General features: G+C 40.4%; 1 protein-coding gene across 1 annotated transcript in view; it reads right to left on the bottom strand.

The window, feature by feature from the left end:
- LOC129432499 (scavenger receptor cysteine-rich domain-containing protein DMBT1) overlaps positions 1–12,232 on the bottom strand; it is a 51,664-nt gene extending 39,432 nt beyond the window's left edge. Inside the window, exons 1-3 of the mRNA XM_073856765.1 lie at positions 12,162–12,232; positions 1,882–1,920; positions 1,442–1,777 (exon numbers count right to left, since the gene is read on the bottom strand). Coding sequence (XP_073712866.1) covers positions 1,442–1,777; positions 1,882–1,915 — 370 coding nt within the window. The 5' untranslated portion in view covers positions 1,916–1,920; positions 12,162–12,232. The remainder of the gene's footprint in view (positions 1–1,441; positions 1,778–1,881; positions 1,921–12,161) is intronic.
- Positions 12,233–15,411: the final 3,179 nt, after the last annotated feature.

Raw genomic sequence — 15,411 nt, 5'->3', positions numbered from 1 at the left:
AAATAAAAAATAAGTTATTAATCATTGTTATGTAAAATGCAAATGTGCTAAATTGGGTCACATTTCAATGACAGTGTAAACAAGGCCTAAATGAGAAACAGCTGTTGTGCGATAGACTGTAGGCTACTAACAGATTAACAAGATTTCGGAGCTATCGTTTTACAGACTGCCAAAAAAACATTGAAAGGAGAAATAAATTGATAGTTCATGCAAACGTGCACAGACCGCAGGTGGGGTCACTATCTAGCAGAGTTTTTACTTAAAAGTTTTTTTTAAGTATTTGTATTTTATCCATGTTTTTCTATGGAAAACATACATTCCAAAGCATATTATCATAATTTTTACCCTATTACATTTCATAAATAAACGTGTTTGTTTTACATTTAATATTTAAGTACATTAACATACTTTTACTCAAGTAAAAGTACACAATTTTAATGTAATTAGGTTTTAAATAAAATTTAATATGCAATATTAAAGAATACACAGTATGATTCTATGTTTTAGAATGTAGTGAAGTAAAATGTTTCCCAATACAAACATCCTAATAAAGCATGATGCTTGGAAAATTACTAATGTAACTAAGTATTGTCCACCTCTGCTATCAAGTCCAACTAAATTTAATTTAAGCTGATAATAATCAGTTTTACTGGCATTTTCGCAGCAGCTTCTATGAAAACCAGACATTTTGTGTCACGTTTTGCCACTCAACCGGGCAAGCTCTCGCGTGGTCACGTGGAAAAGTGACGTCAATGCATACCCTCTATTGCATGATTGCCGTCTTCCCTCATCTTTAGGAAACCAAAACATTTGTTATTTTTGACGAGGTATTTGTTCAAGAGTTTAGTTTAGCAACTAGTCAGACCCTTGAAACAAACAGAGACCGGATGTAAAGTTTCGCTCAGACGCGTAATTGAAAACTGAAAAATAAAGATGATAAGGTATATGTTTTATTGTACTTGACTGGACACCCTTGTGTTGGTCTATTTTCAAATGTTCAAGTTTTAGTTGTTTAATCTGCTTCTGTGTCACCCTCATTCTGTATGTTCTGGCCTTGAAACAAAGCTTTTAGACTATAAAAGCAGTTGTTAAATTAAGGCACCACAATACAAGAAAATTATATCTACTTAAGTAATTTTTGGGGGGAGGACCCACCCAGATTTGATTTTGCTTCCGACACCCTTGAGAAAACAAGGCGAGTTTGTCTGCTACGTTCTGTTGTAATGACACAAGTGTAAATGCATAGAAATAAAGTTTCATGACCTTAAGACATACGTGGTCAGCCTTATTTCTCTGAATAAGTTGTACAGTAAAGAAAAGACTCAGAAAATATAGTGGACATCTCTTTCTATGGGTTTTTACAAGCATGGCAGTTTGCATCAAAATTAGGTGTTAAATATATGTCCCCCACAGTTTGAAAACCCCTGGTACCTACATTTACCTTGACAAATGACTCCAGCATCTCCACCATGTCCACAGTTGTTTACTCCCCACCCTGCACTTCCACAGTTGATCAGGGAAGACTCAGTGCCAACACAGGTTACATTATCCATCCATATTTGTCCTGAACCTTGTCCAAAATAAGCATTAGACTTTGCCTCTGTAGCATCCCCACATCCCATTTCTTTACACACCACTGCAGCATCTGATAGATCCCAGTAATTGTGACACACTGTTCCCCATGTCCCATTATAGAGAACCTCCACTCTTCCAGAACATCGGTTGAAACCATTCACCAACCTCACAGTAGCTTGGACTTGAGGTCCATTTCTAAAACCTGTATTCACAGGACATCAAACAACGTTATGCACACATTAACAGGAACATTCTGGTATGAGTATGACTGAAAATTCTTTTCCACATATACTGCATGTTTCTTACCAAGCATCAGAACAAGGCACAAGAAATATAACATGATGCCTGCAAAAAAGGAAACAATAATGATCTGTTTGCCTTATAAATTAATAAAAATAGTTCAGGGTTTATGTCCTTGAAATTAGTGGCATTTAACGTTTAAAATGTAATTTCTGCAAAAAAAATGAACAGCCTTGACCACTACAATTACTGAAGACTGCACTACTAGAACTGCCAATAGTGATTATTCTGACTGTTCATACCAAACAATAGTGGATGTCATTTTTATCATGTTATATTCATTTAATTTGAGCATACATAATATATTTTATGATATAATGGTATGAGAGTTACTGCACAGCACACAAAAATGCATGCCTCAATTTGCATCCGGAGTAAAAATGTTGGGTAACACCCTTCTATGAAGCCCATATGAATTATAGCCCCCTTTATAATTGTTTATAGGTAATTATTACTACTCTATAAATATATTTATAAAGACACAACAACACCTACACCTCATTATGAGAACACTTGAAGAGTTTGGTTCCAAAACGCAATAAACGTCATTTTAAAAAATTAGTACCGTCAAAATCAGTATTGTATCAGGGCAGTATTAAAAAGTAAATTCTTAATTTTACACATGATCCAATATCCGCTGTGTTATTCTGTCATCTTTTCCCCAAAATGCAATAAACGCCACTTTTCCTTTTCTGCAGAATGCAATAAATCCGCTCAACAAATCACAGGGCACCATTCCACACATTGTAAACAACAATGGGGGCACATTAAATACACGGAATCCTAGTTTTCCTCATCTACTTTGTACTACCTGATCAACAAACAAACAAAAACAAAATAATACTTTGATGGCATTGATAAAATTGTGGTGGTTTTCTGTGACGGGAAAGAAACGTAAGCCATCAAAATCTTATGTGAGAGGCACTAGGGAGATGGAAAAATACAGGTTGCTTGTTCTCCCGACACCATTAAGCTTCTCTCTGTCAGGAAATACTTCGGAGACAAATGCAAGTTAACAGAGTTTATTTAGAAAAATGAGAGAGATGGAGAGCAAAGTCACTGGTAATCCACACACGGCATACACCCTCGACTCACTCTGGATGAAATCACTACTGTGGGAATGAAGCACGCCCACAGCAGGAAGAGTGAGCCGGCACTACAAAAGTCCAGTACAGATCTGAGAGAGAGAGAGCCACCCACGCTCCCCGTCGAGAACACCAGCACTGTCACCCACACGACAGAGGGATGAAACACGCCGCCCTGACGGCGGATGACAGGCGGAGATGGAAGATGGTAATCCAAGTTCACCGACGGAGTAATCCACTGAAGATTCCTGATGCAGATATAGACACCCGGAAGTAACTGGTATACCGCCTAATGACGAAGCGAACCAGTAGATCCGAGAGACAGACAGTCATTAGAGTCAATGTAATCCACAGTCGTGAAAATGTATAATCCACTCACGGGTGATGAAGTCAGCCGGTGGGAAACTGAGACAGCTGGTGTACCGCCTAAAGACGAGGCGAACCAGTAGATCCGAGAAACAAACAGTCAGTAGAGTGAAGTGTAATCCACAAGCGAGCGGTCCAGGCGAAGACGCGCCTCCGTATGCCGTAATCCAAACCTGGGGTAACTAGAAGAGGAAACAGGGAAACGTCCGACAAGACAAGGCAGAGTAGCAAGACTGTGACCAAACAAATGAGCGCGCAACGAAAGACAGGACTACGTGCAATATAAAGGAAAAGGTAAACGAGACACCACCGGTGAACAATCATCGAAACAAGGGGGCGGAGTTAGTGAACACACGAGGAACCGGCACCACAGGTAAACAAACACACACACACATATATCCCACACACAGCCATCGATCACCCAGCAGTCATGACAGTAGCCCCCCCTCCACGACCGGCACCAGACGGACCAGGAGACTCACCCTGTCGCCGACGGAGGTCCCCGACCAACCCAGGATCCAGCACATCCCGAGCCGGAACCCAGCTCCTCTCATCCGGACCGTATCCCTCCCAATCCACCAAATACTGAAATCCTCTGCCCCTGCGGCGAGAATCTAGTAACCTCTTAACAGTATAGACAGGGGCACCATCCACTAGACGAGGGGCGAGAGGGTTAGGGGCAGAGACAGGAGGATTATAGCGGGCAAACATCACAGGTTTAACCTTGGATACATGAAAAACAGGGTGAACCCGACCAAGAGAAAGAGGTAACTTAAGCTTTATCGTCACCGGATTAATGACCTTAGAAATGCTGTATGGCCCAATGAATCGCGGAGCCAGCTTACGAGAAGGCTCACGGAGAGACAGATCCTTGGTAGAAAGCCATACCCTTTGACCACAAACGTAACGGGGTGGAGGTCGCCGATGACGATCAGCTGCAGCTTTGGTTCGTCTGGAATTAGATAATAATAGAGTCTTAGCTCTCCTCCAGGTGCGTCTGCACCTGCGTACGAAAGCTAACGCAGACAGAACCGCTGCCTCGGGCTCCTGTGATGGAAACAGGGGAGGTTGATAACCAATGGAAAGTTCAAACGGGGACAAATTATTAGACGTAACGGGAAGAGAATTATGAGAATACTCAACCCACGGAAGCTGATCGCACCAGGAATTCGGATATTGTGACGACAGACAGGGAAGCGTTCTACCGAGATCCTGATTAGCCCGTTCGCATTGCCCATTGGTCTGCGGGTGATAACCAGAAGACAAGCTGGCCGTAGCACCAATTTGTCTACAAAACTCCTGCCAAAAACGAGAGATGAACTGAGGACCCCTATCTGATACTACGTCAGTCGGAATACCATGTAACCGAAAAACGTGATTAATCAAAACCTGAGCCATCTCCTTTGCAGAAGGAAGCTTGGGCAAAGGAATAAAATGAACCGCCTTAGAAAAGCGATCCACCACAGTAAGAATAACAGTGTTACCATTAGATGCCGGTAAGCCGGTGACAAAATCAAGGGCAATATGAGACCAGGGGCGGGAGGGCACGGGCAAAGATTTTAGCAGACCAGCGGGTGGTAAATTAGATGCTTTATTACGAGCACAAACCGAACAGGCTAATACAAACTGTCTGACGTCTGTGGCCATAGAAGGCCACCAAAAACGCTGACGGACGGCAGCCAACGTTCTCCGAATACCTGGATGGCCGACAAACTTGGACTCATGACCCCACCGGATGACATCGGAACGTAACCGCTCAGGAACCCATAGGCGACCCGCTGGACACCCCTCCGGAACTTCCCCCTCCCGACCGGCCTCTCTCACCCGCTGTTCGATTCCCCATACGAGGGCGCCGACCACCCTCCCCTCCGGGAGAATGGTCTCAGTCCGCTCTGAATCAGACTTCTCGAACAGACGGGAGAGAGCATCAGGTTTAGTATTCTTCGAGCCAGGCCGGTACGAGAGAGTGAAGTTAAAACGATCAAAGAAGAGTGCCCAACGAGCCTGCCTAGATGTTAGTCTTCTGGCTGAACGGATGTATTCAAGATTCTTATGATCCGTCCAGACCAGAAAGGGCTCCGAGGTTCCCTCCAACCAGTGACGCCATTCACCCAAAGCGAGTCTAACCGCCAACAGCTCCCGATTACCTATGTCGTAATTACGTTCTGCTGGGTTTAACCGGTGAGAGAAAAAAGCACACGGATGTACTTTCCCATCAATAGACGATCGCTGAGATAAAACGGCGCCTACCCCGACATCAGATGCATCCACCTCCACTATAAATTGTTTAGCCGGATCGGGAATAGAGAGAACAGGCGCAGAGATGAACCGGGACTTTAACGCATCAAAGGCCACCTGAGCCTCTCTATTCCAACGGAAACATACGTTAGGTGAAGTGAGAGCGGTAAGAGGTTTAGCGATCTGACCAAAATTTCTGATGAAACGCCGATAAAAATTGGCGAACCCCAGAAATCGCTGAAGCTCTTTCCGAGTGTCGGGTACTGGCCAATCGGCAACCGTCTTAACTTTAGCGGGATCGGGACGAATCTCTCCCTCGGCAATAACGAAACCCAGAAACGAAACCGACTTTCTGTGGAACTCGCACTTCTCCGCCTTAACAAACAATTGGTTCTCTAAAAGCCGTTGTAAAACCATGCGAACGTGCTGAGTGTGTATCTGCATGGAGGGAGAAAAGATGAGAATGTCATCGAGATACACAAAGACAAATCTGTTAATCATGTCACCCAGCACTTCATTGACCATGGTCTGAAAGACAGCCGGAGCGTTACAAAGCCCGAACGGCAGAACGGAATATTCCCAGTGTCCTGAAGGGGTATTAAAAGCTGTCTTCCACTCATCGCCCTCTTTAATACGTACCAAGTGATAAGCGTTACGCAGATCTAGCTTGGTAAAAACGCACGCTCCCTGTAACAACTCGAATGCTGATGACATTAATGGCAAGGGGTATTTATTCTTAACAGTAATGTCATTCAGCCCTCGATAATCAATGCATGGACGAAGAGACCCGTCTTTCTTCTTAACGAAGAAAAATCCAGCACCGGCTGGAGACGAGGAGCGGCGAATGAGACCGGCTTTAAGAGCGTCATTGATATACTTGTCCATAGCCTCTCTTTCTGGTTTAGATAGGGAAAATATACGACCCTTAGGCGGAGAAGTGTTGGGAAGGAGTTTGATTTCGCAATCATACGACCGATGAGGAGGCAGAGAAGTGGCCCGGGATTTACTGAAAACCTGCTGCAGATCCGAGTACTCCGCCGGGACCCCTGAGAGATCGACAGCCGGAACCTGTGAAACAGAACAAGAAACAGAAGAAGGAGCAGGACCAAGACATGAAACATAACACGAAGACTTCCAAGATAACACAACATTGTTCTGCCAATCAACGTGAGGATTATGTTTAGATAACCAGTCATGGCCTAAAATGACTGGTGATTGTGAATCATCTAAAATGTAAAATTCAATCTCCTCACGATGATTGCCAGAAACAAACAAACTCACAGGGGGTGTACGATGCGTGATCACAGCCATATGCTGACCCTTCAATGTCCAGGCAGACAAAGGAGAGGAAAGAGGGATGAATGGAATACCCCAGGACTTGGCCAACCCAGCATCCAAAAGACACGCCTCCGCACCGGAATCCAGCAACGCCTGTGAATGATAGGAATTAATAATGACCGGAAGAGTGGTACTGCTTACGGGAGATTTAAATGATGCGCCCACCGAGACTCCCAGGTTCATCGGCGGGCGTGAGCTTTTACCGGACATGAAGCTGCCAGATGCCCCGACTTGCCACAATATAAGCAGAGACCATTAGACAGACGACGACTTCTCTCACCAGCAGAGATGCGAAACTTGCCCAGTTGCATAGGCTCCTCGGTGGAACTCTCCGAGACCATCTCCCCTGGTTCTGACGTCAGATGGCGAAATGAACGACGCAGATCTCTTTGCCGATGGCGAGACTCAACCCGCAGAGCCAAATCGATGGCAGCTTCTAGTGACGGGGGTGGCTCTCTCAGTGCAATCTCGTCTTGAATCGCCGGTGTGAGACCCTCGAGGAATTGAGCTCTTAATGCCGCGTCATTCCAGTTGCAGCAAATAGCGAGAGTCTTAAATCTAATAGCAAAGTCAGTAACAGAGTCATTACGTTGCCGTAATCTCACCAACTCGGCCGCTGCCATGTCTCCCTTGAGTGAACGATCAAATAACTTCAACATCTCCTCCTGTAGAGCCTCAAATGATAATGTAAATGAAGCCTTAGCTCCCCAGGCAGCCATACCCCAGTCTCTTGCTCTTCCCGTGAGTAATGTCAGAACATAAGCCACCTTGGAAGTGGATGAAGAAAAGCGACGGGGTTGAAGTGCAAAGACGAGAGAGCACTGTTGCAAAAAGGACCGGCAGGTGTTGGGATCGCCGTTGTAGGTAGGAGGTGTTGCCGTGTGTGGCTCCCGTTCAGTTGAAACAGCTCCTCCGGGTGTAGCAGGAGGTTCCCTGTTCGGTGCCACTTGGTCCAACCGATTACTGAGTTCCTTGAATTGCTCAGACAAAATGCTGAAATCTCTGGCCGCAGCAGACAATAAAGAAGAGTGTTGTTCAATGACCGCCCCCTGCTGGTGAAGGGCGGTCTGCACCTCCAGACTCTCCAAACTTGCTGCCTCCATTGGTGGCGCGCTCATCTGTCAGGAAATACTTCGGAGACAAATGCAAGTTAACAGAGTTTATTTAGAAAAATGAGAGAGATGGAGAGCAAAGTCACTGGTAATCCACACACGGCATACACCCTCGACTCACTCTGGATGAAATCACTACTGTGGGAATGAAGCACGCCCACAGCAGGAAGAGTGAGCCGGCACTACAAAAAATCCAGTACAGATCTGAGAGAGAGAGAGCCACCCACGCTCTCCGTCGAGAACACCAGCACTGTCACCCACACGACAGAGGGATGAAACACGCCGCCCTGACGGCGGATGACAGGCGGAGATGGAAGATGGTAATCCAAGTTCACCGACGGAGTAATCCACTGAAGATTCCTGATGCAGATATAGACACCCGGAAGTAACTGGTATACCGCCTAATGACGAAGCGAACCAGTAGATCCGAGAGACAGACAGTCATTAGAGTCAATGTAATCCACAGTCGTGAAAATGTATAATCCACTCACGGGTGATGAAGTCAGCCGGTGGGAAACTGAGACAGCTGGTGTACCGCCTAAAGACGAGGCGAACCAGTAGATCCGAGAAACAAACAGTCAGTAGAGTGAAGTGTAATCCACAAGCGAGCGGTCCAGGCGAAGACGCGCCTCCGGATGCCGTAATCCAAACCTGGGGTAACTAGAAGAGGAAACAGGGAAACGTCCGACAAGACAAGGCAGAGTAGCAAGACTGTGACCAAACAAATGAGCGCGCAACGAAAGACAGGACTACGTGCAATATAAAGGAAAAGGTAAACGAGACACCACCGGTGAACAATCATCGAAACAAGGGGGCGGAGTTAGTGAACACACGAGGAACCGGCACCACAGGTAAACAAACACACACACACATATATCCCACACACAGCCATCGATCACCCAGCAGTCATGACACTCTCATGCTAACACATTGACCCCAGGGGATCTTATGAAAAACGTTTTATTTTATTTTACGTGAAGTCAATTAAAATTGAGCATAGCTGATCGCTTTGAAAAAGTTCCCAAGTATAACCGCAGGAATGACAATGCTCTTAATATGACAAAGTAAGTGTTTTGATTAATGCCATTAATCTTTATTTTTTTAAATCGGTGTATACCACTAGTCAATTAAATGAATATAACATGGCCATGTTCCTGTGCACATATACAGCCATTATAGAGGTGGGAGGTGTTACAAGAAACACCCGAAAATTCTCGGGCCAGCATCATATGTCCAAATTTCAGTCAAAACCGTTCTCTTTCATTATAAACAATCTGAAAACAGGGCTTTAAGTGTAAAATACCCAACTTGTCATTTAAACCCGATTTACTTTTATTTTGAAAAACTCTGAGAAGGCAAACTTCAGTATGTGTTTTAGCACTAAATAACCTGTAGATTGATCAGTACTGTAACAAATGAAACAAGAAACACAATGCGGTTTAAGAAAAAAATTACCACTTTAGGAATTTACTTATCATGGTTGAAAACAGCTTACCAGACCTACACGCGCAAAACTGTAACAATATAATACAAAATTTGTCAGCTCTGTTAAGAGGTCTTTGCTAAAGATGCTGTCATAGTTTGAAATGCAAATGTAATCAGGGCACAGAGAAAATCGTTTTGTTACTTTCGCCCCGCGTAACTTTTGCCTCGGGTCTCCCCTATATAATAATATATATAAATAATATATTCTAAATCAGTGTATAATTGATAATGAGCATTGAAAAAGCAAATGCGTCACTTATAAGTAATAATAAAAATATTATAAATGTTAACTATAAATGTTCTTATAATGGGGTAAAGGTGTTGTTGTGTCTTTATAAATATATTTATAAAATAGTAATAATTAAATATACACAATTATAAAGGGGCTATAATTCATTCAACCTGATCTCACGAATTTCCGTGGCATAGTCACAGAATTTTGTGCTCATTTTTCCGTGGCATTCTCACGGATTGGTTACTCAACTGTTTTGTCCTATTTTCTTACCATTTTCGCTTCGGTTTAGGGTTAGATTTACATGAAATGACATCCCTACCCAATACCAACTCTAACCCCAACGCCAGGCAACAATTGTTTAAAGTTTAGAAAATATAAAAGAATAAATCAGAAAAAATAGTATAAACCAATAGTTAAAGTAACATACTAAGGCAAACACAAATCTAACCCTAAACCGAAGCGAAAATGATTTGAAAATAGGAAAAAGCAGTTGAGATCCGTGAGAATGCCACGGAAAAATGAGCACAAAATTCTGTGACTATCCCACGGAACTTTGTGAGATCATGTTGAATTCATTATAAGCATGAGCTTCATATAAAGTGTTACCAAATGTTGTTTTAGAAAGTCTAAATGCCAACAAATATAGATTGAAGCAGAATATTATTGTTAGATAAAAACATGTTATGAAATTTGAAAATGATGAAATATCAATACATTATACAATATTCAATGCATTTTGACATTTGGACTTTACAATGCTTTGGTGTTATTGGAAATGTTTGGACTACACGAATCGAAAAACAATCTTACGCAAACTCCAATGGAATTAAGAATGAATAAAGAGTTCTGTTATGTAAGGACAGATATTTAAAAACACAAATTAGAAATTTCAACCTGCTATTGTAAATAATTACAAAAATCTGTTGATTTTTTACAAAATAAAACAAATTTGATGTTACCACAGGCAACAGTCACCTGCATCGTCAACGACGGAAAAAGCGCTGAGGGGATACACCACCTGTAATGTGTGTGGTCAATTTCACTTTTATCGCCATTCAAGGTACAGTAGAAATACTCTGAACTCTTTTGTGTTTTGTCATTTTAATAAAATAACAATGTTAGAATAAAATTTACATACATTTAAAAATGTCCGGGAACTGGAGGTATACAGTATGGGTTGTATTTCAACAAAGTTATTGCATTGCAAATTTCAAAATGACTGCCTTTGTAGTTCTAGTGTTGAGAAAAGTTTAAAGCATTTAAGGCAAACAAAACAAATTACTGTACATTAGAGTAAATCACACATCAGAGACAGAAGCGTTAACACTTGACGGAAGGCTTGTCTGAAGCGAGGCCATCAGCCAATCGCAGTGGCCGCAAAACATGCTCCGGTGTTCCATAAACGTAATTGGTTGGTTCTGCTTTTATATTTGCTTAAGGCGATCTGATTGGCTGACGCATGTCTTGCCACTAGAAAAGTTGAGAAATGTTCAACAGCGGTGCTGATGGATCCACAATTCAGTTTGGCAATGCATGACGTCATCCATTAAAAGTGAATGTAAAGCAATAATGCTTATTCCCTGCGTGAACGTATCGTAAGAATTATTTCTTCTGGCTGCTCATTTGCCCCAACACAAAAAGCATATAAAAGGCCTGATTATTGTTTTAATTGTTTTACCCTTAATAATGTTATGACACCAAAAACTAACTCGTATAAATGTAAACTATTGTTAACAGTAACAAGTAACAGTAAAATAAGAACAAATAACCAAAGTATAAGCAATAGCACAAATAAATACAACAGAACAAACATAAAAATGTTCAGGTTTATCAGATTGTAGTGTTTAGGTACAGTAATGAATTGAAAGTGACCAAAAGTAAAGTATAATACTGCATTCACTGAATAAATTAATGGTCTATTTAAGACCCTGTAATTCACTGATTCAATATACCATTACACATGTTTTTATTTTAAAAATGTTCACATTTACTTGAGACATGAACTCAGTATGGGGTCATCCTCATTTCAAGCCATGCCACTGTAAAAAAATGCAGCATGAAGTTAAAACAACTTTTGAAAGTCAATTCAACATACCATTTTAAGTTTTGGCTTGTGAAAAGTTGACATAACTTATAAAATTAAGTTAAAATTGTTTAACTTAATTTTTTAAGTTAAAGTAACATAAAAATATATGTTGATTTGACAAAAATGCTGCATATTCTTTAAAGTGTGTATTGGCCATTATAATGTAAAGGAACTTAAAATCTAGATCTTTGGCAGCGGGGGTGCCACCCAAGCCACAAATATACCCAACCCCCCCAAACTCCCTGCACCTCCCCCTGGCAACGAGCATAACAATATTGTCAGTACTGTATATAATAAAATACATAATAAAAGACCATCACCAATTATTAGATTTCTTTAACCTGGTAAAATGTCACTCCTGTTCTGCAGTTTCTTCGTCTTCAGTGTAAAGGAGACTTAAGGAGAGTGTAGATGTTTTTTTTTTTGCTACAGGAATCACCTGCCCTCTCTGCTCCTCCTTTTCACACAGACATCATTCTTGACATGTTTCTTTATGCATGTAGCAAACAGGGTTAGCCAAAACTACTTAAAATACACACTGTCTACAGTATACACTACACTGACTTTAACTTAATTGAAATGCTACCGTAAGTTAGTGATCCAATTCCTATGAATGAATGTGTAAATGAATGAATGAATAAATTAATATTTTTCAAGATCCTGACAAAATATTTAATATCTATTCAATGTGTGTAAAGTTTATTCATTTCTGAAATATTTTCTGCACACATTCAACTAACATTTTCTATATGTTTGTGATTTACATGTGAATTCTACAGATAGCTGCTGCTAATTTATTTTTGCTTACGTTGAGTGGATTTACTATTCTGTGTGTGTATCTTAACATATCTGCATATACACACATCCAAAATAAATTTGATGTCACTCCACTGACCACAAGGAATTAACAGGAAGCTCTATGTCTGTTGTACCTCATCATACTCATAAAGCTGTGTGCCAAACCCACAATCTGTCAGTATTTATTTTTTGTCAAGGGGACCAGGTTTGGTGTACCCTTGCCAAAACATCCTCAAAGAGTGAGGAAATTTGCTATTCAAAACCAATGGAAAAATGTTAAACTTTTAGAGTGCTAGTTTTAATATTTGTTTATATTTACATGAACATTCTTACAAAACCTCATGAGACAATCATTTTACTGCAACAGGTGTCAGTGAACCTTAAATGAACTGAAGAGCTTCTTTCAATAAACTGTTTTTTACCATTTTCAAAAATAAATCAAGTTGTATTAATAATTTAACAAGCACAAATATTTAGATAAACAAAACAAAGCTAATTTAATGATTTCAACAATCCACAAATTAATCAAATACAGTTTAAAAAATTGTATATGGTAAATTGTTCTCCTTTTCTCTCTTTCTATGGCCTGGTCTTCATACTTCCTCCAGAACATCTCCAGCAATCCCCTTTCCTGTTCCTGATATCATGTTGAGCTCCAGCTATCTCATGTCATCTCTGAAAGCAGCACTCACTTCTTCACACAAAACTTTTGTTTAAGTGTGTGCTCATCACTCTGGTCCTCCATGAATCCATGATCTCCAAACTCACCCTTATTACAGTAAAGAGTCTGGTTAATCGTTATCCATTTCTGCCAGTTTCATCCATGTGCCTTTATCTTCAAGAAGCTCTCCTTGGCAAATAATTATTACATTGGAAGTGATGAGCTTCTCACTACCAAACTGGCTCTTAAAGAATGGAGGCATTGGTTGAAGGGTTCAGGACATAGCCTTTACATACTGATTACAAATGACTGAAGACCAATCAAGCCTGTTAAGCTTTTCTTCACACGTTATGATTTTATACCAACCTGGTACAAGGAATGGAAAAGCTGATGCTTTTTCTTGACTTCGAACTGTACTCCTGATGATTCTCCAAAGCCCCAAGAACCCATTATATTTCTCAATGACAGTTTCAGTTTCAGTTTATTTAAGTTGCATCTCATATCATATTTAGGCCTACATACAATGAAAGAGCAAAAATCTTAGGACACAACACCTCTTTTGACCAACAACAGTATATAAAATGAAAAATACCTATATCCATATATTAAAAACAACCTAAAGAGCACATCCATACACACACACACACACAAGGACACGCATACACCCACACTCAACAACAATTGAAGAGTTTGGTTCCAAAACGCGATAAACGCCATTTTTGAAAAAAATGAGTTACTGCCAAAATCAGTATTAAATCAGGTCAGTAGTTAAAAGTAAATAATAAATTTTACGCAAAATCCAATACCCGCCGTGATATTCTGTCATCTTTTCTCCCTTTTTTCCCAAAATGCGACAAACGCCACTTCTCCTTTTTTACAGAACGCAATAAATCCATTTCTGATATTACAGCGGACCATTCACGCAATGTAAACAAACGTGGCGGCGCGCTGAGTACACGGAATCCTAATTTTCCTCATCTACTTTGTACTTCGTGATCAACAAACAAAACAAAATAATACTTTAATAGCATTGCCAAACCTGTGATGATTTTCTGTGACGGGAAAGAAACGTAAGCCATCAACAGCTAATAATTTCCGCGAGAGGCACTCGGTTGCTTCTCCAGACAGCGTCAAGCTTCTCATGCTAAAACATTGTGTTCTTAATATAACGAAGTAAGTGTTTTGGTTAATGCCATTAATGTTTATTTTTTAATCATTGTATACCACTAATCAACTAAATAAATATAAAATGGTAAAGATGAATGCACATTTATACATTGATTTAATAGATTTATAGCATTTTGAAATAAAAAAATGTCATGGATTTATTGCATTTTGTGGAAAAAAGAATTTGTTTTTATAATAAATCTTTGAAAATCAAGTTATGGATTTGAATTTTTTATGTTTTTATAACCTAAAGATGCTATGTGAAAGTTTGTAACAGAAAATAGTGGTTTTCATCTTGTCACTTTCTTGGAATAGAAAACACGTTTTTACAGAAATTTGTCAAAATGGATTTATTGCGTTTTGGAACCGAACTCTTCAATTATAAACACAATAATAAATTATGATAAACACAATAATAATTCACTCCGCAAAAAGACTTAGATAACTCTGTTGATTTTGGACATACAGATATGATTTATACATCATTTAAAACGTTAAAGTGTCTAGTTTTTTTCTGTCCACTCCAAATAAAAACAGAATGTTGTGCTTTTCGCAAAATTAAGAAAATAAACATAATGCACGTTTTGTTCTTTCTCCCTCAGTGAAGTCCTTTCTCAAACGCGGCAGAAAAATTAACTGTAACTTAACGAATACATGTCATAGAAACAAAAGATAAATGTCTACATAATGCTTGGAATGTCAACTTTCAAATGATGTAAGTGAGATCGAAAACATATATTGTCATTCGGTGTAAACTGTATGAGAAGGAGGATAAGTACCGTCTCTCTCTTGTTACCTGATTATCTTTAATGAGATGAGATCTCCACACCCCCGCGCCATTGAAGTGAACGAGCAGAAACATCCATAGGCATAAATCGGGACTCCTGCAGTCAATGGATACGCAATTCACAATCCAGCCTCTCCATTCCTTGTCGTTTCATCCGAATGCACCAAACACGACATCT

The sequence above is a fragment of the Misgurnus anguillicaudatus genome, chromosome 1, assembly GCF_027580225.2.
Source record: "Misgurnus anguillicaudatus chromosome 1, ASM2758022v2, whole genome shotgun sequence".
In the NCBI taxonomy this organism is placed as follows: domain Eukaryota; kingdom Metazoa; phylum Chordata; class Actinopteri; order Cypriniformes; family Cobitidae; genus Misgurnus; species Misgurnus anguillicaudatus.
This window is presented reverse-complemented; position numbering and strand designations above follow the sequence as displayed.